General features: G+C 45.3%; 1 protein-coding gene across 3 annotated transcripts in view; it reads right to left on the reverse strand.

Moving 5' to 3' along the window:
• Positions 1-4,901: 4,901 nt before the first annotated feature.
• Positions 4,902-24,709, reverse strand: part of GABRP (gamma-aminobutyric acid type A receptor subunit pi) — a 39,306-nt gene continuing 19,498 nt past the window's right edge. For all 3 annotated transcript variants that reach the window (XM_080999231.1, XM_080999232.1, XM_080999233.1), the window contains 5 exons: positions 21,686-21,768; positions 12,148-12,285; positions 10,647-10,799; positions 9,413-9,582; positions 4,902-5,732 (listed from right to left, as the gene is read on the reverse strand). In XM_080999231.1, coding sequence (XP_080855357.1) covers positions 5,436-5,732; positions 9,413-9,582; positions 10,647-10,799; positions 12,148-12,285; positions 21,686-21,768 — 841 coding nt within the window. In that variant the 3' untranslated portion in view covers positions 4,902-5,435. The remainder of the gene's footprint in view (positions 5,733-9,412; positions 9,583-10,646; positions 10,800-12,147; positions 12,286-21,685; positions 21,769-24,709) is intronic.

Below are 24,709 nucleotides of genomic sequence, written 5' to 3' on the forward strand. Positions count from 1 at the left end.
AAAATCACCAAAGTCTTTAAAAACCTCAAAAAAGGCTACCACACCGCGTTCTATGAGTTGCTCCTCGAAGTCAAGTCGCAACTGTATTAACGGTGTTAAGAAAAAGGAAACAAACTTGCAAGACGTTTCCGTCTTGCGAAGCAAGCCCATAGGGAAAATCGTCTTGCGAAGCAGCTCAAAAAACAAAAAACCCTTTCGTCTAGCGAGTTTTTTGTCTTGCGAGGCATTCGTCTTGCGAGGTACCACTGTACAAGTAGATCCAGAGCTGATGAAGCAGCTGTGCCAAAGCCGAAAGGACGCTCAGTTGCGGATATGCCTGGAAGCGAAAGGAAAAGTCCAATGCTGTAAAGAAAAATATTGCATAGGAACCTAGAATGTAAGAACCATGAACCTTGGTAAGTTGGTTGTGGTCAAAAATAAGATCGCCGGAAGAAATATCAACAACCTCAGATATGCAGATGACACAACCTTGATGGCAGAAAGTGAGGAGGAATTAAAGAATCTTTTAATGAGGGTGAAAGAGGAGAGCGCAAAATATGGTCTGAAGCTCAACATCAAAAAAACGAAGATCATGGCCACTGGGCCCATCACCTCCTGGCAAATAGAAGGGGAAGAAATGGAGGCAGTGAGAGATTTTACTTTCTTGGGCTCCATGATCACTGCAGATGGTGACAGCACTCACAAAATTAAAAGATGCCTGCTCCTTGGGAGAAAGGCGATGGCAAACCTAGACAACATCTTAAAAAGCAGAGACATCACCTTGCCAACAAAGGTCCGTATAGTAAAAGCCATGGTTTTCCCAGTAGTGATGTATGGCAGTGAGAGCTGGACCATAAAGAAGGCTGATCGCCGAAGAACTGATGCTTTTGAATTATGGTGCTGGAGGAGACTCTTGAGAGTCCCATGGACTGCAAGAAGATCAGACCTCTCCATTCTGAAGGAAATCAGCCCTGAGTGCTCACTGGAAGGACAGATCGTGAAGCTGAGGCTCCAATACTTTGGCCACCTCATGAGAAGAGAAGACTCCCTGGAAAAGACCCTGATGTTGGGAAAGATGGAGGGCACAAGGAGAAGGGGACGACAGAGGACGAGATGGTTGGACACTGTTCTTGAAGCTACAAACATGAGTCTGACCAAACTGTGGGAGGCAGTGGAAGACAGGAGTGCCTGGCGTGCTCTGGTCCATGGGGTCACGAAGAGTCGGACACGAATGGAATCAGAATGGACGTTCAAAAAATAGCCACCACTGTCTAAGCTCCCCACAATTTGTGTGCAAACTAATCAGGATGAATGCTCAAACATGGAGGAGAGACCAAAACTGCATTTTGGTTTTATCTAGTTCTGAGGAAATTTATCAAATGTTGCCATTTTTATTTTTATTTTATTTTTTTGCTTCTATGTAAACCACTTAAGAGGTTTTGAAATCAATAAATAAATGCCCTTATCGTACATATTAGTCCTCAAGGTGCCACAAGACTTCTTGTTTTTTGCTGCAACAGATTAACAAGGCTACTAACCCTCTGGGATTTATTAGCACAGTTGTTCCTAAGTAGGTTTCCCTACTTAGCTCTACAGAGGTCTTGGTTTAGCAGTGGCGATGGCAGGCCATATATTGAGAAAGTTGTTATCACTTATCTTCTTCCGCCCCATTCCCAATAGCTGTAAAATATATAAGATTCCTGTGCAAGAGGCAGAACTCATGCAGCAAACAGGAGTAATTCTACCTTATCAAGGCATATGTGATTTTTGTAAAATATAGCTTTGGGGTTCTCTTCATGCTGTCATGTTTAATTCTGTAAGGAAGAGGCTGATGAATCTGCTACCAGCCCAGTAAAAGGCTGTTTGTGTAGCCCCATTGGCTATGAAAAATGCATGAACTTCATGTCAACAGATGGGAACATTTACATATACCACTATGTTTTGAAACAGTAATATAAACCACATGGAGAGTAAAAACACAATGCATGGATTGAAGTCTTTCATGTCAATTCACATTAAAATCAAGCTTTCTCAAGTGCCAATTGACATTCGTTTAGGACCAGAAAAGTGAGCTTGTTGCTTGCTCTGGGATGAGAACTAACAAGTCCATGAACACAGAAATGGGTGAATCTGTCAATTTCAATTTCTCTCCGTTTCTCATTTTCCCCAACTTATATTCATTTCTACACATTTCCGCAGCAGTTTTCGACTTAGAAAAAAAAAGTCGAAAATTCCTTTTAGTGCAAATGTCTCTGCACATTTCCGCAAAGCAATTTCCTCTAATGTATCATATTTTTGTATGTTATATGCGTTTCTGTGCACATTAGCTGGAGAACTGCATTGCAATATTCAAAACAGTGTCAATTTTTAGGGATGGCTGCATTGTTCATGAGCTGTTTCAGAGCTCTCACTCCTTCTCTATCACTGGTTAGGATGCAGGGATGCAGAACATTCACCTTCCGTTGCTTACCTCTGTGGGAGGTACCTTATCTTTGCAGTCCCAGTTGCAGCAGTGGAGGGGAAGTTCTAGTAGGTATTTGCTCCTGGAGTCCTGAATTAAGGTATCCAGAAGAATTTCAGGAACCACAAAAGTTAGCAATCTAACCTTTCTTTATTTGCTGTTGGCATGATCTGCTTGCTGTCTTGAGCAGAGTTGCTCCCTTTTTGCGTCAATGTTCTTTCAGCAAGACCTCATATTCTCGCCAGTCTCACCTGACCTTAGTTAGGTCCCTCACCATAGGAAGCTGCCTTACACTCAGCAAAACTGGTTGAGGCTGATGGGCTTTGGAGTTCACCAAAATCTGGAGAGCAACTAGGTCAGGGAAGGCTGCTCTTGACAATATTAGGTAACAACAAGCCAAGAGTTTGAACATACAAAGAGATTTACTTTGGGGGGAAAGGAGGCATTTTATTTTGGCTGGAAATAAATTATATAAAGAGCAAATATCATTTTTGTAGCTTTTTTAAATTTAATTTTAAACCACACCATTAACTTTATTACAGTTTATAGAGGATATTTTAAAATGTCAAAAAGTACAGGCCTACATTTCATTACTAGAATTTCACTTCCCATTGTTCTTACCTGCTGGGGTGTTTCCGTTTTGTTTCGTTTCTCCCTGAAATATAATACTTGATCAAACGTATGATTTATGAATATGTGGTTTTGATCCTTCACAATACACGGTGGGGAAATGGTTCAATAAAAAGTTATTAAAGAAAAATCCATAATGTTTCATATGTTGTGCTCCCATCATAGAGCAAGAGACCTGAAAGACTACAATCAATCACATGGTAAGCACCTCCGAGATGAACTTGCCATTCAGCATATGTAACTAACACCAGCCTAGAAGGCCTGCGTCAGCCAAAACCCAACAATGCAAACTGTCGCCTCCACTAAATGAATGGGGAAGCCCTTGTGGGCACCAGAGCTCTATCTGTGGATCTATGTAAACCTTTGACCTCAGGCAATGCATTCCTTGAGAGGATAAGTGTTGTTATTTGCTTGGGGTCTACAGCACATTATGTGTATTTTGATATTATTGATTAAATACTAAATGGTTAGACACAAGGTTAACTGGTAAAAATAAAAATAAAAATCCTTGACCCAACCGACATGCCTATATTGGGTGAATGATAAATGCAGCACAGAGTTTTGAGTTTTAAAAATGCCATTATGGATAGTCAGCAGAACTCCAACGATGACCTTACTGTGTCAAAATGGTATGTCTTCGTAAGAGATGTTCTGAGGCCATTTATTGGAATTCATTGTGGAGGGCCAAAAGTAGATGTGATTCTATTTGTACGCTTAGCAATTATGTCAATAGCTTTAAAAAGTAATAGCAGCCCCCTCTGATCTGATTCAGGACCTTCATACAGGAAGAAAAAGAAAAAGAGCTTCCATTAGGGCAAATGAGATCTTTTCTTTCAATGCAAGTACCAGGCATGGGTAAGGTTGAGCTGGATTGGGACTGTAAAACGAGGCAAGAGATTAAAGCCCCTTTCTCAACACCACAGCCCCAATCCAAATTGAGTCCCCCATGCCTGCTATTTATCTTTTAAGTAATTCACAGAAGAGCTGATTGCATGAACCCTGATTAGTTTGTCGGCCCTGTTTCTGTCTCCTTTCAAGACTTTTCCCAAAGCAGAGTTTCAACATAAGGCAAAAAAGGAAAAGAGAATATTCCCCTCTGTTGAAGGATAGAGCTGTGTATGTCACACAGCTTGTCCAAAGCCGCCTAAACTTGCTGGCTGCCTTTGCTGTAGCAGAGAATGCTATATCAATTCTAGTGTTGAAGTAAGAGTCTGTTGCCCAACCAGTTAGCTTCTATACATACAATGGGGAAGAGGGCGCCATTTTGTCCTTCACCTCAGATGGCAAAATGTCTTCCGTTAGCACTGTGTGAGGCATAGGCATCCCACTAATTTTTCAAGCCAACATAGTCAGGGCTTCTCCCCCCAACTCCAACCCTCTTCTTTTGCTTTCCATTTGAAGTTGTGGAAACGTATAAATTTCCTATTTACCTCAAAATAGCTTTCTTTTTGAATAGATGTGGGATATTTAAAAAACAACAACAACCAAGCATGTAATGTACTGAGCCTGGATCCTAGAACAATAGGCAGGTAGGATCCTAAAAAGCAGCAACCTGATTGGCCTGCAGGAGCCGCCCAATCCGGCTCCAGGAGGAAGTGAATCAGCAACCTGATTGGCTTGCAGGAACAGTCCAATCAGGCTCCAGGAGGGGAATTGAATCAGCCAATCACACGGGACCCATTGTGTAAATAATGTATGTATAGCCAGAGGTTTTTGGGGAAAAGGACTCACTCACTGTTTACCGTGAGCTGAAATAAAGAGCATGAAATCAACACTCAACTCCGAATATATTTCAGAGCATCTAGTTGTTATTAACAGAGATCCAGAGGTGTTGATGTGGTAAGGGCATTTATTTATTATTTAAAGCAGCATCTTGTATATCTGCAGTTCTCTGTGACCTTGAAAGAAGACGATACGAAAGCCTTCCATTTGCCATCATCTCACAGTGATTACCTTACCTGAGATCAGCAGGGAGCAATCTTCAGGTTGGCAGCAGCCTGCGCCCAAGTGATTGAAAACAACTAGCTGAAAAACCTCTAAACATCAGACTAAAAAGGGTACACTGGGGCTTAGCTATGTTGACAGTGTAAAACAGTTGCACATCCTCGAAGCACAAGGCCTATCTATCTTAGCAATGGCTTCAAAAATAGGCTTGCACTGTTGGATTCCACTTGTTCTAGCTCCACAGTCACGCTCATGTGCCACTCTGTACAAGATTTGGCTTTTGATACAATACAATCAATGCTGGATTTGGGCCAAATTCTTGATATGTGCCCATAGTCACACCCATAACAATTCATAGTGGCTGGGCGCCAACATAGGCAAGACTTTCTCACCACCACACGCCAAAATGGTCTTATTATTGCTAAAAGAATAAGTAATAAACCCAATAAAACAAATTGACTACCAAAAAACACAGAGGGAAGAGCAATCTTGAGTAGTGTTCGATGTTGCCTGGATTTTGAATTGTGAAATAGCTGACAACCCTGCGCATTTTGTTCCTCAAAAGAAACCGAATCTTGTCCTTTGGTTTCATAGTCGAACCACTGTGGGCGATATTATCGATGGCACTGAAGTTGATCTTTTGATTGTAGCTGGTGACAGATGTGGAAAAGATACTGGTGACATCTTCCGTTTCTCTGGTAACCTCATTTGTAGAAGCCTAAAACAAGAAAAAGTTACCCATACACATTTGGGCTATATCACTATTTCATAACCAACGCACCAAAACCAAGTACAAGGAAATATAACTGCAGAGGGCAGAAGTTCACTGTGACTCTGTTGCCAACATACCATTAGTCTGGGATGTTAGAAGAATAAATAAATCCCTGGAAGTCTTTAGCAAAAGCCAAATTCTTGTTTACTGATGCTAAACCCTGAGGGACCAAAATTTAATATCCTGTCTAGGAACTTGGTGAACACACCCTTTGATGGCTTACAGGTGGTGGTGTTTTTTGAAGTAAGTTTCCAGCCCCAATACAAAGTGATTTCCCCTCACTACTGCAGTGCCAACACTCAGAGAAACTATGCCACCATCTAGGAGATACCATATTTTCCCGTGTATAACACCCCCCTCCCCCGTGTATAAGATGCCCCCCATTTTGGGGGACTGTAATTTAAGAAAAAATAGGGACGCAGGCGGCGCTGTGGGTTAAACCACAGAGCCTAGGGCTTGCTGATCAGAAGGTCGGCGGTTTGAATCCCTGAGACGGGGTGAGCTCCCGTTGCTCGGTCCCAGCTCCTGCCAACCTAGCAGTTCAAAAGCACATCAAAGTGCAAGTAGATAAATAGCTACCGCTCCAGCAGGAAGGTAAACGGCATTTCCGTGCGTTGCTCTGATTCGCCAGAAGCGGCTTAGTCATGCTGGCCACATGACCCGGAAGCTGTACGCCGGCTCCCTCGGCCAATAAAGCGAGATGAGTGCCGCAACCCCAGAGTCGGCCACGACTGGACCTAATGGTCAGGGGTCCCTTTACCTTTACCTAATTTAAGAAAATGGGGGAGTTTTTTGGGGGGGATTGCCTAGAGTTGTTGAGCTTTTTGGGCGGAGGTGCAGAAAACCACTAACGCTGACAACCACTCGCATCACAGAAGCAAAGAAGCGTCTGCCCACTCGCAAACAGCAGCCGGCAATCGCATGTACAATTGCCGCAGCGGCAGCCAATCCACAGCAGCCCTTGCAGAAGCCAAAAATCACCCACCAAATCGTGCTGACAAGCTGCAGCTCACGGCTGCAACCTATCACCTGTCCCCCCCCTGTACACTGTGTACAAGACGACCCCCATTTTTAAAGATTATTTTAAAGAGGGGGAAAAACTCGTCTTATACACGGAAAAGTACAGTAATTTGCAACTACATCAGACTATGGGTTGTCATTGCTCTGCTAGGATTCTGGAAATGACAACAGCTGCAGTGTAGCTAAATACCACTTTTAGGACATGCCTGAGATGATGATGATAATAATAATAATAATAATAATAATAATAATAATAATAATTTATTATTTATATATTTATACCCCGCCCATCTGGCTGGGTTTCCCCAGCCACTCTGGGCAGCTTCCAACAAAACACTAAAGTACAATAACCTATTAAACATTAAAAGCTTCCCTAAACAGGGCTGCCTTCAGATGTCTTGTACAAGTTTGGTAGTTATTTTTCTCTTTGACATCTGGTGGGAGGGCGTTCCACAGGGCAGGTGCCACTACCAAGAAGGCCCTCTGCCTGCTTCCCTGTAACTTGGCTTCTCGCAGTGAGGGAACCGCCAGAAGGCCCTCGGCAATGGACCTCAGAGATCAAACCCTGGCATCCATGGGCAGCTGCCAGGACCTCCTCAGCACCCACCGTTGGTTCCCTGGTTTCTCTTTAGTGTAGGCTGGTGTTCCAAGCAGCAGTACGCAGCTGGATCTGGCTGTCACATTAATTTCCCACAATGCACCCAAAGGAAACACTTCACCAGGGGCAATATGGGAAATAAAGCAGAGGCTGGACCCATCAGCCTGATGCTTCTTGCAGCATCGTCACCTCCAGGCAAACCCACCAGCAGAGAAGGAGGCCCACCAGAAGATGTCCTCCATCAAACCTAGAGCCTGACTTAGAATAGATACAATTTTCAAAATCCTTGATCATTTATGGCCTTATTTTGGTTTCCTGATTGTGTACTAGCTTCTCCTCTAGGAAAGCGAACGCCCAGGAGGCAAGTCACGTCCTGTTTTCAGGCACAAAGGGTAACAGAGGGGGCTAAGGATATAATTCATTCTCCTCCTGGCCTGTTCTTTCAGAGGCTGCTTGCTTCCATGGAGAAAGCTGACACTGGCAGATTCTGCTTTCATGGAACTGCATAAGTCCGAATCCAGCCTTCTTCACTCTCATAGATCTCCCCTTTTGCTTTAACACCTGCATCAAAACTACTGCATGTTATATTTTTGGCTCCTGTTCTGGAGGCTGGGGGAGGGGGAAGCTCGGGCTTCCCCCTCCCCCAGCCGCGCAAGCTCCCGGAGCGATGCTGAAACTGCCCGCAGCTTCGGCATCGCTCTGGCTCCCGTTCTGGGGGCTGGGGTCGGGGGAAGCTTGGGCTTCCCCCGCCCCAGCCCCGTGCCTGGGTGGGGGGAATAAAAATTTTCCCCCTTATTTCCCCCCCCCAAAAAAAATCTAGGTGTGTCCTATGGGCCGGTGCGTCCTATAGGGCGAAAAATACGGTAACTTTTTCACCGCTGAAAACGGTGCAGAGCTCTATTTGCTGCTCTTCCCATTGCAAATCTAAACTATGCAATAGGTGTTCTGTTGCTCTTTAAATGCAGCTTGCCAGGTAATTTAATAAACTTGAAAACATTTCATCTTTTGCTGATCTGTAGTTTGCTCTGAATGCAATATCTGCTTCGGCTCCCTGTTTCTTTCTATTATTATTATTATTATTATTATTAATATTATTATTATTATTATTAATATTAATATTATTTCTTATACCTTGCAATTTTTCTACCCTGAGCAAATTCATCTTCTTTTCGGTTCTTATTTGCTTTCATTACCCATCTTTCCTTTTGAGACTTGTTCCTTTTTTATGTCTTCCTTTGTCCAGTTGTCACGCCAACTCAATTTCCAGGTGAAAACTTGGCTTGGTAATGCTTTCCCTGAAGCATAACTTCCCCACTTCTATACATCCTGCTCCCCAACACCTTCTCCCTTATTCATTCCTAACAGAAGGCTGCTGTCTTTATTATTGTTCATAAGCGATTGTACTGGAAACGCTTATTATATTTGATATTAATTGATATAATGCTTGACAGCTTATTTGGCAATTTAAAATGTTACTAGGTTGATGCTATCCAAATAATTCATTTGTAACATTATGTTTTGAAATGATCTACTGTTTGAATAAGGGACGCGGGTGGCGCTGAGGGTTAAACCACAGAGCCTAGGACTTGCCGATCAGAAGGTCGGCGGTTCGAATCCCCGTGACGGGGTGAGCTCCCATTGCTCAGTCCCTGCTCTTGCCAACCTAGCAGTTCGAAAGCATGTCAAAGTGCAAGCAGATAAATAGGTACCGCTCCGGCGGGAAGGTAAACACTGTTTCCGTGCGCTGCTCTGGTTCGCCAGAAGCAGCTTAGTCATGTTGGCCACATGACTGGGAAGCTGTACACCGGCTCCCTCGGCCAGTAAAGTGAGATGAGCGCCACACCAGAGTCGGCCATGACTGGACCTAACGGTCAGGGGTCCCTTTACCTTTACCTTTACTGTTTGAATGTTGCGATGATGATGCATATTTCTTGTGTTGTGAGCTGCTTTGGGTATATGTATAGGGGAAAGTGGCCTACAAGCTAAATAAATAAATCTTTTTGTTTACCTTTTGCGATGCGATATAGTGAGCTACTGCATATTCTATCAAGGCACCAAATATGAAGGTGAAGCAGATGCCCAGGTAAACATCAATGGCTTTTATGAAACCGTTGGTCTTTGTCACAGCGTTTCGTGAGCCCATCATCAGAGTTGTCATTGACAGCACAGTTGTTACTCCTGCGGGGTGGGAGGGAGGAAGGAACACTTTAATCAAAAGAAAAGCACAGGGCTGGCCAAAGATGGTGGTCCCCCTCACATTTCACATATCGAATCCGACTAGCCTTAACAACTGAATCCTACTTCAACAATGTTGATGGGACACATCTGAAGGCAGCAGGCTAGCTGCTCTGGCTTCCAACAGGTGAGGCACTGAAGAAGAAGAAGAAGAAGAAGAAGAAGAAGAAGAAGAAGAAGAAGAAGAAGAGGAGTTTGGATTTGATATCCCGCTTTATCACTACCCGAAGGAGTCTCAAAGCGGCTCACATTCTCCTTTCCCTTCCTCCCCCACAACAAACACTCTGTGAGGTGAGTGGGGCTGAGAGACTTCAAAGAAGTCTGACTGGCCCAAGGTCACCCAGTAGCTGCATGTGGAGGAGCGGAGACGCGAACCCGGTTCCCCAGATTACGAGTCTTCCGCTCTTAACCACTACACCACACTGGAATGACTTTGTGGCTGTTGCCAAGTAAAGGTACCTATATCTTACCTTAGCATGGCAGCAGAAGAACTGGGGGAGCACTGAAGTCTCACCATTTTCTTTCTGGGTCCACATGCATTTGCTCATTCTTGCTAAGCCATGGTGCTCTACCATTGAGCTATAGCCCTTCGTCATCCATTTTTCTCAGTTTAGGATGTCATCCAGAAACTAAGCTACACTAAAGGACTGATCCCCTTCTAAAGAGTTCATGCATTCCTGAAGGCAGTTTGAAAAACACATGCTGTGCCAATTCATGGCTGGCATGAAATAATATTCAAAGTCTGAAAGCACATTCAGAGTTAATTCGTATTTTCCATCTGACAGTATTTGATAGATGCTGTTCAAATTAGCATTTGACAGGTGACAGTGGTTAACATGTCAAATGTTTGTGATGATTTATCTCAGCTTTGGAAACTTGGGTACCACAACATTTCAGTTTTTACATTCAACATAGCTTGTAGCACCTCACAAACAACAGGTGGTTGTGTTCTCTTGCTCCCTCTCCCATCCACTGCATGAAGTATCCTACTTCAGAGAACAGCTCACCAATACATGTTCTTGCCGGAACGGAATCCAGAGTGATCCAGAAAGAAACCCAAGACAATATGACGAGGAGGGTGGATGGCACATACGTCTCCAGAATGAAATACAGGATATTTCTCTTGAGTTCAAACTGCAACACTAGTCTTGGGTAATTGCCTAGTTAGAGAAAGAAAACACATCCTACAATGAAAAGAAACCATCCACAGAGAGAAGGCAATCCTACGCCAAGTTTTATTCAATGGATGCAGATTTTTGACGAAGTAGAGAAGAGAGCCATCATATTACTGGCCAGAAGACAGGCCTGGCATCAGAAGTGAGTCCCTTTCAACTCTACAACTCTATGATTCTACAGTGGTACCTCAGGTTAAGAACTTAATTCATTCTCGAGGTCCGTTCTTAAAGACTCTCCTCCTGCAAGAGAGGGGAGTGGTTGTGGTCGGGAGCCGGACTCCGCCTCAAGCAGGGGGCGTTAGCCCCCTGCCTCCCACTCACCTGGCTGGCCTACGCCCACGGGCAGGCACCCAACCAGGTGCCTGCGAGGGGGCGTGTTTAGCAGCCCAAATTGCTGCGACACCAGCCTTCCGGCCTCACTTTTCGTCGTCCCTTCGCGAGTCACCCACCCTCCACTCCCTTAGAGCTCAGGGTCTCAGTTTTCTTTTGGCCTTGCTATGGACCTTAGGTTGGTCGCCCTGGTTGTCCGGGGGGCCTGGTAGGAATTTTTCCATTTGGCATTAGGCTTTTTGGTTTTTTCGCCTACCTCGTAGCAATCGTCACAACGTTCGTGGTATTGGTGGGTAGGTTAGGCATTGGAATAATGTGTTGTGGTGTGTCGAAGGGCTAGGTGTGGCCATCGCCTATGCCTTCAATTTTTGGGTATTCCGTTAAAGGAATCTGGCGGTCGTGTATTCTGTCCGATGCCTGCTTGGCGGGAGGCCATGGCACGACCCTCGGTGACATCAGAGGAGCGCTTATAGTTGGATTAGCATCAACAGGCTCCACTTACTGGTGAATAAACCCCCCTGTTTAAGACTCACCCCTCTCTGAGGGGGTGGAGTCAGCTGACGTAATCCAATGCCTAAGCCAATACTGTACCTTTTCACTTGCTGTAATCAATAAAGTTGTGGCCTTTTCTTGCCCATTAACCTTATATCACGTGTCCTCGTGTTTTCATTCCACTACGCGGGGATCGGGTCCTCGAACCACAACCTGAAACTGTTCTTAACCTGAGGTACCACTTTAGCTAATGGGGCCTCCTGCTGCCACCGGAGCACAATTTCTGTTCTCATCCTGAAGCAAAGTTCTTAACCCGAGGTACTATTTCTGGGTTAGCGGAGTCTGTAACCTGAAGCGTCTGTAACCCAAGGTACCACTGTATAGTTCTATGATCACATCTCCAAAGTTCTCAAAATCAGAGAAAGGTTCATAAGCGGACCTGGACCATTCAGAACGGCTAACGTTTGTGAGCCATATTTGTTTACGTCTCTGCTTCTCCAGCTTTCGTTACCTGTTTCCTGGTGAGACATTGTTACAAGGCTGTAATAGTGCTCCACTGTGTACTGAGAAAGTCGCAGGTTCTCAAGGCCGTGGACTGAATCGTTTCCCCTCAACCAAGTGTACAGTAGATCATTTTCATCATATCCCCCTGCAGGCAATATATTAAAAAGGCATCAAGAGGTCAGTGGCGTAGCGTGGAGGGTGCAGGGGGGGCCGTCCGCACCGGGCGCAACATCTGGGGGTTAGGGTTAGGGGGCGCAAATCCACGGGTTAGGGGGTGCAAATTACTTGCCTTGCCCCGGGTGCTGACAACCCACGCTACGCCACTGCAAGAGGTAACTGGACAACCAAATGAGTAAGTAGCTGAAAGTTTTGCCCCTGCGTCCTGCACTGGACTCTTGAACTCCCACTGGAGTTCTTGATTTCCAGAGCCCATTTTAATGCTCTCCCTTCAGCACTACTAGAAGGCAGATATCATGACATCCCAGCTGAACAAAGATTATGTCCATGCAACTCTAATGAGATTGAATCCATTGGGCACGTTCTTCTCCATTGGGCCCGTTGTACTGTGATACCTGAAGAGAGCTAATTTTACCATTATTAAGGAAATTACCGCTCAGAGGAATCTTATGTTAAATACCTTCTTGCCAATAAAGATCTGAATATCATCAGGCCGGTTGCAAAATTCTGTTTTATAGCAACGAGGACAAGACAGGCTGTGCTGACAGTGATGGCCGGAGAATGAGTACTGATTTTAATTTCCAGAATACAGATTTTAGCTGAAGGAGTATTATTTTTAATGTAAATAAGTTTAGAGGGAAATTTTAATTACATCCGCTTCTTTATGCGGTTGTGGCGTATGTTGTTGTTGTTAACTTTGCTGTCTGGTCTTTGAACAGAATAAAGATTGATTGGTTGTGTACACACCATATATTCAAAGCACACCTTACACATAGAATCCTAGGGACCATCGATTGTTAAAGGTGCTGGAAACTGTTCAGTTCCCAGGATTCTTGAGGATGGAGGAATGTGTGTTTTCATTTATAACAATACAGGCAAAACATACATACAAACCGATATAAAACCATCAAAGCATTCCAAAGACCATATTGAGAGAGAGAATTATATAGGTGAACTGTGCATCTAAATTGCACACTTTAGATTTGATGGATATCATAGGGTCTCCTGGGTTTGATCCCTGGGTCAATCATCCAGCAGACGAGTTGGTTGATATCGGTTATAACCCAATGAGTAAGCCAAACCTCTTACACCTGTAATTGATGAAGTTGTGTCCTAATTTGAACCCTACAATGGTGTCATGAGTGGCTGGGCAGTGGGCCATAGCACCTGGGCATGCAACAACTAAAGGGACACAGCTTCCCCCCTCTCAGTGTTACAAGACTGGTTATTTGAGTCTATCCCCCATTGCTGACAATGGAAAAGAAGCTTTGGATGAGTGAGGTCTCTTGTAAGTAAAGATTGCCATTTCATCAGCAGCATGGATGTAAGTTCAGCCCAACAGAAATTACGAGCCATTTCCCCCTATGAACGGAAGGTACTGCAAATACAAAGAGTTATACAACTCTCCTAAAATCAGATTGCTTTCATAAACAAGCCAATAACGTTTTCGGCGGCCCAGCTATTTAATTAAAGATCTGCCACGCAGTAAAAATGGAAACACTGATATTTACCAGTTTGCCTTCACAGCAAAGAGCGAGAAATTGTGTTTTCCACTAGAAACAAATGACGGGAATCTTGCAACAGATATTACACAGAATGTGCTGATTCCCCAGGTACAAATCATCCAAATATGACTTTTCAAAGTTTGCGCCCAGTTTGTAATAATAACTGCCGTTACTAAGGGAAACTTTATAATAAATGACTGATTGTTCTTAATTCATCTGGCATATATTTAAATAGCATTAATTCCAGGCATTTATCCTAATGACATCTCCAGTTGGCAATGTGCATGTAATTTCATAAGAATAATATGGCACAGGAGCTTGACATAGGACCCAATTACTCTCTTTCTCTCTTTTTAAGGCTAAACCCAGCTACATTTTAAAACAAGAGGCTAATCATTATTATTTCAGTTTCTGTGCATTGTAATAAAGTTAATCATGGCAAACTAATATGATTTTAATGTGAAAATAATAGGCCCTTCCATAGGAACTCCACTCAAGTAGCTGGCAAGTAAAACCTGGTCTTAAAATAATGAGATTTTAGACATTGCTTGAATTGGTAACCACGATGAACAAAGAGTCTTCAAGAAGTTCAGTCCTCGCATGCACCCAAATTGTTCTGGTTCTTCTTGCCCCCATGTGTGACAAAAGCCCATGACTCCTTAAATCAGGAATTCCCAAACTGCGTGCAAGGGCACAGTAGCGTGTCACACACAAGAGAGCAGTTTGTGTGCCCTGATAAATAAATCTATTAAATAAGTAAAGGTTACCGTGTGCACAGACAGGAGGCTGCTTTATCCAATAAAAAAGGTAAAGGGACCCCTGACCATTAGGTCCAGTCGTGGCCGACTCTGGGGTTGCAGCGCTCATCTCGCTTTATTGGCTGAAGGAGCCGGCGTACAGCTTCCGGGTCATGTGGCCAGCAGGACTAAGCCGCTTCTGGCAAACCAGAGCAGCGCACAGAGACGTCGTTTACCTTCCCGCCGGAGCGGTACCTATTTATCTACTTGCACTTTGACATGCTTTCGAACTGCTGGGTTGGCAGGAGCAGGGACCGAGCAACGGGAGCTCACCCGGTCGCAGGGATTCGAACTGCCGACCTTCTGATCAGCAAGTCCTAGGCCCACAGCGCCACCTGCGTCCTGCTTTATCCAATAGACCAGACCTTTTAGCAACTGCTAAATCTTACTCAAATGTGATGGTGGAAAAACCCCTCCCCAAAGGTTCTTTCCTTCAGGAAACTGAGGACAGATTCACTACCTTCTGAAGTACAGTGGTACCTCTGGTTAAGAACATAATTCGTTCTGGAGGTCCGTTCTTAACCTGAAACTGTTCTTAACCTGAAGCACCACTTTAGCTAATGGGGCCTCCCGCTGCTGCCACACTGCCAGAGCACAATTTCTGTTCTCATCCTGAAGCAAAGTTCTTAACCTGAGGTAATATTTCTGGGTTAGCGGAGTCTGTAACCTGAAGCGTCTGTAACCTGAGGTACCACTGTAGTGAATACACCATGGGTAACCTGAGGTACCACTGTAGTGAATACACATGACGAGGTGACCTGATTGGCTACCGCATGATCAGCTCTGAGTTTGATGGCTCGCATCCCTGGCCAAGTCTCCTCTGGTGGGTCTTCTCCTATTGCTGGTGGACCTCCTGAAACTTATGGGACATTTGGGAACAGTGACAGCATCAATCAGCACTACAACCCACACCGGAAGGCAATAGATACACTATTTTAATTTCCTCCCAATGTAGCACCGCAGGATATTAAAATGTTGGTCTAGGTAATCAGTGGCAGACTTGGGCACTATGGCGCCCTGTGCAATTTGGTCGCACGCTCCCAGGTCCTTGTGTTGCCTTCCCAAAGGCTGGTAGGAAGACACCAGGCTTGGGGTTCTGGAAGGTCCTACAGCCCTGCCACCTCCTTCCCAAAGCCGGGCAAGCGCTAACTAGGCTTTGGGAAGGAGGTGGGAGCACTGGCGGAGGAACGGGAGTGTGGAGGGAGCGGACTGCCCCAAGCACCACTGTTATGTACCGAGTTGAATAGGATCCAAAAGGCAGCAGTCTGATTGGTCCTAGAACAACAGGGTTCAGAATGCAGCAGTCTGATTGGTCCTAGAACAATAGGGTCCAGAATGCAGCAGTCTGATTGGTCCTAGAACAATAGGGTCCAGAATGCAGCAGTCTGATTGGTCCTAGAACAATAGGGTCCACAATGCAGCAGTCTGATTGGTCCACAGGAGCCACCCAATCCAGCTCCAGGTGGAAGTGAATCCGCAACCTGATTGGCCTACAGGAGAATCCCGGAACTAGCCAATCACGTGGGGCCCATTGTGAAAATAATGTATATAAAGCAGACATTCTGGGGGAACTTCCATTTCTCCTCACCACTATGAGCTGAATAAAGAGCATGAAATCCACTCTCAACTCCGAGTATATTTCAACCACTATTCCGCTAGGGTGCCATCACGGTGCGCCCCGACAAGCACTGCACACACACACACCCCGCACGGGCCAGGCGCCACGCACCCAGAATGCACACCTCGCCCCTGGGATGTGCACCACACCCCCGGGCGCACGTCATGACCCCCAGTGGGTGCCAGACACGCCCCCACCTGCTCTCTGCCCCCGGTAGCAGAGCATGCAGCTTCACCACTGGGTGGGAGGGCTCTAGGACCCTGTCAGAGCCCTCACACCTCCTTCCCAAAGCCCAGCACCTTGCATACTGGGCTGTGAGATGGCGCTCCCTTGGCTCAATGCCCGATGCACTCTCATAGCTCTAAATCTGTCCTGATGCCATTTTAAAGAAGAGAAGAGTTTGGATCACTATATTCTCCTTTCTCTTCCTCCCCCACAACAAACACTCTGTGAGGTGAGTGGGGCTGAGAGACTTCAGAGAAGTGTGACTAGCCCAATGTCACCCAGCAGCTGCATGTGGAGGAGCGGAGACGCGAACCCGGTTCACCAGATTACGAGTCTACCGCTCTTAACCACTACACCACACTGGCTCAAGGAAGGGTCAATCGTAGGCCTTCCAAGATGCTGAGGCCCACGTAGCTGCCTGAGGGTGCTGTGTGGATGCACCAGCTCGTGACTATTGACTCCAGGCCACAACTTACAGCATCTTTGCTTGCTTTTCTGAGATTGGGAAACACTGCATATGTCCTTATGCTCGCAGAGCTGCTTCTCAGCTCCTTCCTTCCTTCCTTCCTTCCTTCCTTCCAGCACCAGCTCCCTGCAGCCCCAACCCCAGAACAGAATAACCTGAGGCTCAAGAGGCTACTGCAAATAACATAATGCCTCTTCCTCAGTGTCTGTGTGAAAGTGCTTTCCATTTACACATGAGAGTTTGGACCATAGGCAACTGTCTGATTGGTGGTAGTAAGCTGTAGATGGATTTCCCAAATAAAAAATGAAAAGTGAGATCAGCTCTCCACGCATATTTGTTGGTGAGGGAACTGATACTATGGAACAAGCCTATCGGCTTGAAAGCAGAATGTCTAGAAAAGTCAGTGGGTCAAGTAAGGTCCTTCTGAATGCCAGGATTGGCATGGGAAGCCCGTGTTGACCCCACAGTGATTTTTTTGACCTGTCCTCTGTGTTCTTTAGCTATTTGCTCAATAGCCTGGACTTTCCCCTCGTCAATTCTACAACAAGCCATAGTGGTCGTTGACTACACTTCCTGATCATAAATTTACACAACCAGATTTCTGGAAACAACAAAGGGTGCTTTATACTAAGATATGACCCTCGTTAAACCCACCATTCAACCTGAGGTAGCAAAGAGGTCAAGTTCTTATAGGAAAGCTTGCATCCTATGCTCCCATGCACTCCTTGATTCAGTGGCAATGGAAGTGTCTAAGCAAGTGCAGTTCAGCCCTATGTATACTTAGGTAAAGGTAAAGGGACCCCTGACCATTAGGTCCAGTTGCAAATGACTTGGGTTGCGGTGCTCATCTCGCTTTATTGGCCAAGGGAGCCGGCGTACAGCTTCCGGGTCATGTGGCCAGCATGACTAAGTCGCTTCTGACGAACTAGAGCAGCACACGGAAACCCCGTTTACCTTCCTGCTGGAGCGGTACCTCTTTATCTACTTGCACTTTGACGTGCTTTTGAACTGCTAGGTTGGCAAGAGCAGGGACCGAGCAACGGGAGCTCACCCCATCACGGGGATTCGAACCGCCGACCTTCTGATCGGCAAGCCCTAGGCTCTGTGGTTTAACCCACAGTGCTACCTGTGTCTGTGTATGCTTACTCAGATGTGAATCCTATGGAGCTCAATGTGACTTGCTCCCTAGTGGCTAGTATGTATGCTTAGAATTCCATATTTATTAAATGTACTGTGAAAACGCAACTTTTCTGAGTTACAGAAAAGACACACAGAGAGAATGCAACTGGAGGCATATTTAAATACAAAATAATTGTATTCTATACAGTAAAGTGGCCTAGCTATTGAAAATGAGACCGTGGCTACAGCTTGCATAGGGTGGCAATCATCCAGTTGGCAATCAGATTCAAACCTGCTCCCTAAATTGGCTTGCTCTGTTAATAAATGACAGAGAGGAGAGAAAAGGCAAGTTCAAATGATTAGGAGTAAATTCGCCTCGCCTGTTTCGTGTGCTGCGTGACAGTCTCATGTTTTTAAAAGAATCCCATCCCATGTAGGGCAAGGGAAGAGACACTGTATGGCCTGTCCATAAAATCTTGCACATGTATTTCCAAAACTGTCCCAGGGTGAAAAAGAAAGACATTGTAAAAGGTCGGTAAGGAAGCTGTACCCTACAGATGTTCTTGGGCTCCATTTCCCATCAACCTGAGCCAGCATGGCCAATAATCACAGTTAATGGGAGCTATCATCCAGAAGCAACTGGAGGACCACAGGTTCCCCTGTTAAGTACTGGGTTGAATAGGATCCAAAAAGCAGCAGTCTGATTGGTCCTAGAACAATAGGATTCAGAATGCAGCAGTCTGATTGGTCCGTAGGAGCCACCCGATTCAGCTCCAGGTGGAAGTGAATCCGCAACCTGATTGGCCTACAGGAGAATCCCAGAATTAGCAAATCACGTGCGACCCATTGTGTAAATAATGTATATAAAGCAGATATTTGGGGGGAACTTGATTCCTCACTACTATGAGCTGAATAAAGAGCATGAAATCCACACTTGACTCCAAGTATATTTCATCCCCCAATTCAGTATTTTTTAAGGGAATGTCTGCAGCTCTTTGGTAGAGCAAATGCATTGCATGCAAAAGGTCCCAGGTTCATATCCTGGTGTCTTCGGGGAAGGCTGTGAAAGACCCTGTTGAAGCCTTGGGTAATTGCTGTTAGTCAGTGTAGACCAGGAATGGGCAACTTTTTACGGGTGGGGAGATCTAGAAGGAGTTGTGAAAGCAAGCTTAAGGGAGAGCCATCGCTCAGTGAAAGAGATTGTGCATGTCTTCCAGAATTTTCCAGGTTTAGCCTCAAGCTTCTCCAGTTAAATAAGCATCAGGACTGTGGAAAAACTCCTGCCTGAAGTTATGTTGGCACTGGGCCCTTCAGACTGGTGGGTTGTCTTTTGTGGGTGTATTCTACAGCAGGGGTCAGCAAACTTTTTCAGTAGGGGGCCGGTCCACTGTCCCTCAGACCTTGTGGGGGGGCTGGACTATATTTGGGGGGGGGGGGAATGAACGAATTTCTCTGCCCCACAAATAACCCAGAGATGCATTTTAAATAAAAGCACACATTCTACTCATGTAAAAACATGCTGATTTCTGGACCGTCCGTGGGCCAGATTGAGAAGGCGATTGGGCCAGATCCGGCCCCCGGGCCTTAAATTTCCCTACCCATGTTCTACAGCATGCAATTGATGCAATATAGTGATGGATTTATACTGGGTCATCCACACATTCCACTTTATTAGTTTTTCTGAGATGCTTCCGCAGTGTTATTGCATTATTGCCATCTTGGGGGGGCCCACTCTTGCATTATAGTGCAATAAATGTGAGTGGGTGGGAACTCAGAACATCTGTGATATGAAAAACTACAGGATTTCAGCAGGAAGCTACTGGGCATGAGCTGCTTGAAAATGAAGCTATATGATCGCCAAAACCTTTTCAAGCAAGACCAGGTAAAACTGTTTGTGTATGCAACCACAGCTGCCAGGATGTTATTTGCCCAGAAGTGGAAAGAGGACACTGTCCCAACAAAGGAAGAATGGCAAGTAAAGTTAATGGACTATGCCAGGGGTCTGCAACCTTTAAGACAAAAAGAGCCACTTGGACCCATTTCCGAAGAAAAAAATACTGGGAGCCGCAAAACTCGTCATTATAAAAATAACTTTTTTGTCACTTTTTTATTATTTCTTTGTTTGACCCCTCAGAATTACTCCTCCTCATAGAAATAAACGTTAAATTAACAAGTTACCTTTTTGTGTGTGTGTTCTTCACTCTCCTTCAAAACAGTGACCAGCGTACATGCCCCCTTTCAATGCAGTGACCAGCGTACATGCCCCTTACAATGTAGTGGGCGGGCGGGAAGGTGACGTCGGGACGGTGCGTGACAAATGCACGCACCGCCCCCATGCGACGTCACAGCCAGTACAGTGCCCGCTACAGTGGGGAGTGTCGGGGCGCACAATGCGCCTCCTCCCCTCACTAGTATCCGCCCCAGAGCCGCGGCAAAGGTGTAAAAGAGCCACATGCGGCTCCGGAGCCGCAGGTTGCAGACCCCTGGACTACGCAGAAATGGCAAAACTTACAGGAAGATTAAGAAATCAAGAAGAAAGAACTTTCAAGGAAGAATAGGGGAGATACGGGGATTATTTTAAAAACATTGTAAACAATTAAACACAACAGAAGGATTAATTTAAAATCTAACAGTTAAAAGTGACTTTGGAAGAAATACGAAGAGTAATAAACGAAAAGGACCTAAGGAAAAGATGCAGTTTAGCAAATGAGGTCCAGCGCCGAGGGCCTTCTGGCGGTTCCCTCATTGCGAGAAGCAAAGCTGCAGGGAACCAGGCAGAGGGCCTTCTCAGTAGTGGTACCCGCCCTGTGGAACACCCTCCCACCAGATGTCAAAGCGATAAACAACTACCTGACATTTAGAAGACATCTGAAGGCAACCCTGTTCAGGGAAGTTTTTACTGTGTGAGATTTTAAGGTATTTTAAATCTCTGTTGGAAGCCGCCCAGAGTGGCTGGGGAAACCCAGCCAGATGGGCAGGGTACAAATAATAAATTATTATTATTATGCTTGTAAAGAGAACCAAGGAAGGGGAGGAGGGAAGTCTGAACAACTACAACTATGTATGTAATCGTATTTGATAATTATTGGTGGCAATTTGAAAAACTGAAAACTGAAATGTATTAAAAGAAAGAAAATTTTTCAACCACAAACAATATTGGGATCAGTATCAAGTATAACTGCCCCAATATCATGAGTACAAACTATAAGGTTTTCGGCAAAGGCCCATTGCTAGCCTAGAAGCAAGGCAGAAATATTTAAAAAGTAAAAAAGAAAAGCTATTTCATTATTAGTTGCCACAAAGACACCTTCCATAGGTGGGATAAAAAAGTCTAGAATCTACAATGCCAAGTGTTCTACGCCTATGGATTTATTTTTTCATTCTTCTGGTTTCAGAATATATATTGTGAATTTTCTCGTCAGCCCATTTAAAATTAGTATGATCATGTATTACTGGAAGATTAGGTGCAGCTGTTTACTTTTTGAAATGGCTCTACATTTGAAAGGGGCAGGTGGAAAATTTCATGAGCTCCAAGACAGAAATGAAATGTTTGAACTGGTCACCTAAATATGAAGAAACAAATTCAAGAGCAGTCGGGGCTGGGATAGTTTCATCTTCTTGTAGAATGTGATACTTACAGCTTTCCATCTGCAGTTTACATGTCTGCGTATCCAGGGGATATTTTGACAGGTCCATGTTACACGCAACTGTGGTAGTGATTCTGCAAAAAGAGAAAGTGATGTGAAGGCATCGATGAGGAACGGCCTGTATTTTCCATAGCAGTCCACAGGTGGCGGGACGCGGGTGGCGCTGTGGGTAAAAGCCTCAGCACCTAGGGCTTGCCGATCGAAAGGTCGGCGGTTTGAATCCCTGCGGCGGGGTGCGCTCCCGTTGCTCGGTCCCAGCACCTGCCAACCTAGCAGTTCGAAAGCACCCCCGGGTGCAAGTAGATAAATAGGGACCGCTTACTGGCGGGAAAGTAAACGGTGTTTCCGTGTGCTGCGCTGGCTCGCCAGATGAGGCTTTGTCACGCTGGCCAAGTGACCCAGAAGTGTCTGCAGACAGCGCTGGCCCCCGGCCTCTTGAGTGAGATGGGCGCACAACCCTAGAGTCTGTCAAGACTGGCCCGTACGGGCAGGGGTACCTTTTACCACAGGTGGCAATGTTTCTGCTTCAAAGAATAAATAACTGTTAAAACTAGCACTGAAGCTGCAGCCTGGACTTCCCTTTAGTTCAGATTGGCAACTCTGGATCATTCCACTTATGGAAACAGGATAATGTAAGACAGCCTTTGTGAACTTGGTGCTTCCCAGATGTTTCAACCTCCCTTCAGTCCTAGCCAGCAAGTCCAAAACATTTGGAGAGAACAAGGATTACAAAGTCTGCCCCAAGATTATGTGACATAATCTGCCTTGGCGTCCTCTGCTAGGCCAAAATGTACAAAAATATGTTGATCAGCAGAACAGCACAGAATTTGGACCAGGTTATGCCATGGAAGTGAGAGCTGGACCATAAAGAAGGCTGATCGACGAAGAATTGATGCTTTTGAATTTTGGTGCTGGAGGAGACTCTTGAGAGTCCCATGGACTGCAAGAAGATCAAACCTCTCCGTTCTTAAGGAAATCAGCCCTGAGTGCTCACTGGAAGGACAGATCGTGAAGCTGAGGCTCCAATACTTTGGCCACCTCATGAGAAGAGAAGGCACCCTGGAAAAGACCCTGATGTTGGGAAAGATGGAGGGCACAAGGTGAAGGGGACGACAGAGGACGAGATGGTGGGATAGTGTTCTTGAAGCTACCAGCATGAGTTTGACAAAACTGCAGGAGGCAGTGGAAGACAGGAATGCCTGGCGTGCTCCGGTCCATGGGGTCACGAAGAGTCGGACACAACCAAATGATTAAATAACAACAACGCCAGTTTGAGCTGAATATTTGTGTGATGGCCATCATTCTGCAAAGAACATTCTCTCCTTTATTTAAGAAGCAAGTGACTACTAAAGATTGTAGGATGTAGACTCAAATTCACCCACATCAAGTGCTATTCCTGGATACATAAAAAGTTAAATAGCAAAAAAAAAACTAATTATATAACACTCAAACCACTTAACATGTATGTATAAGTAAAGGTAAATGACCCCTGACCATTAGGTACCGTCGTGGCCGACTCTGGGGTTGCGGCGCTCATCTCACTTTATTGGCCGAGGGAGCCGGCGTACAGCTTCCGGGTCATGTGGCCAGCATGACTAAGCCGCTTCTGGCGAACCAGAGCAGCACACAGAAACGCTGTTTACCTTCCCGCCGGAGCGGTCCCTATTTATCTACTTGCACTTGACATGCTTTCGAACTGCTAGGTTGGCAGGAGCAGGGACCGAGCAACGGGAGCTAACCTCATCGCGGGGATTCGAACTGCTGACCTTCTGATCGGCAAGTCCTAGGCTCTGTGGTAATCCAGGCATGTCCAAAATCAGTTTAATCCAGCCCCTGTGGCAGTTTATTTCCTGGGGTAAACTCCCAAAAAAACCTAAACCTCAACAACTTAAATCCTAAAAAAAAGCTCAACAACTTCACTTCATCAAGTCTGGTCCTCTTTGAAAAAAGTTTGGACACCCCTGCTTTAATCCTTACAACAACAGCCCCTCTCCCGTTCTGTTTACTATGAAGCCCAGGGTTTCCCAACCTTTTAGGGCATGCCAGCACCTTTAGAAATCTAAGAAGCTGTCACAAAACACCCATTTCACAGAAGAAAAAGTGATGATACACAGAACCCAGAAACAACAAAACACCAAAGCAAAAAAATGCCGGCAAAAGGGGGGGAAACTGGTAAACCATGTGTCTCCCCACCCAAAACAAATGAAATGCCAAAATTTAAGCGGCAGGTCTTTGGGGGCACCAAGGGGAGTGTCTGAGGGTACTGTCTGAGGGTACATCACATTGGGGACCCCTGAGCTGGCCAGATGCAGAGTTCTGAAAGATGCAAAAACTTGCATGCTATTTTGTGGTATTTTTGGTTGGCCTAAAAAAGGCCGTGTTATAGATGTTCAGTTGTGTGCCTCATACATTCTTTTTATCCCATACTATTTTTCATTTAGGGGACACAGGTGGCGCTGTGGGTTAAACCACAGAGCCTAGGGCTCGCCAATCAGAAGGTTGGTGGTTCGAATCCCTGCGACGGAGTGAGCTCCTGTTGCTTGGTCCCTGCTCCTGCCAACCTAGCAGTTCAAAAACATCAAAGTGCAAGTAGATAACTAGGTACTGCTCCGGCGGGAAGGTAAACGGCATTTCCGTGCGCTGCTCTGGTTCGCCAGAAGTGGCTTAGTCATGCTGGCCACATGACCCAGAAGCTGTACACCTGCTCCCTCGGCCAATAAAGCGAGATGAGTGCCACAACCCCAGAGTCGGTCATGACTGGACCTAATGGTCAGGGGTCCCTTTACCTTTACCCTTTACTGTGTGCCTCATACATTCTTTTTATCCCATACTATTTGTCATTTAAAACAGCAGCCTCAATAGTTGTTTGATATTAGTCAATTAGTCTATTGCAACATGTCAGGGTGTTATTAAAAGCATGCGATACCTGTGATGAGTGTTTGAAGAAAGGAAGCTACATCTGTAGAAATAATGGAATAATGAAACAATGAATTATGAGAAATATGATGAAATATG

Source organism: Podarcis pityusensis, assembly GCF_964106645.2.
Source record: "Podarcis pityusensis genome assembly, chromosome: 3".
NCBI lineage: Eukaryota > Metazoa > Chordata > Lepidosauria > Squamata > Lacertidae > Podarcis > Podarcis pityusensis.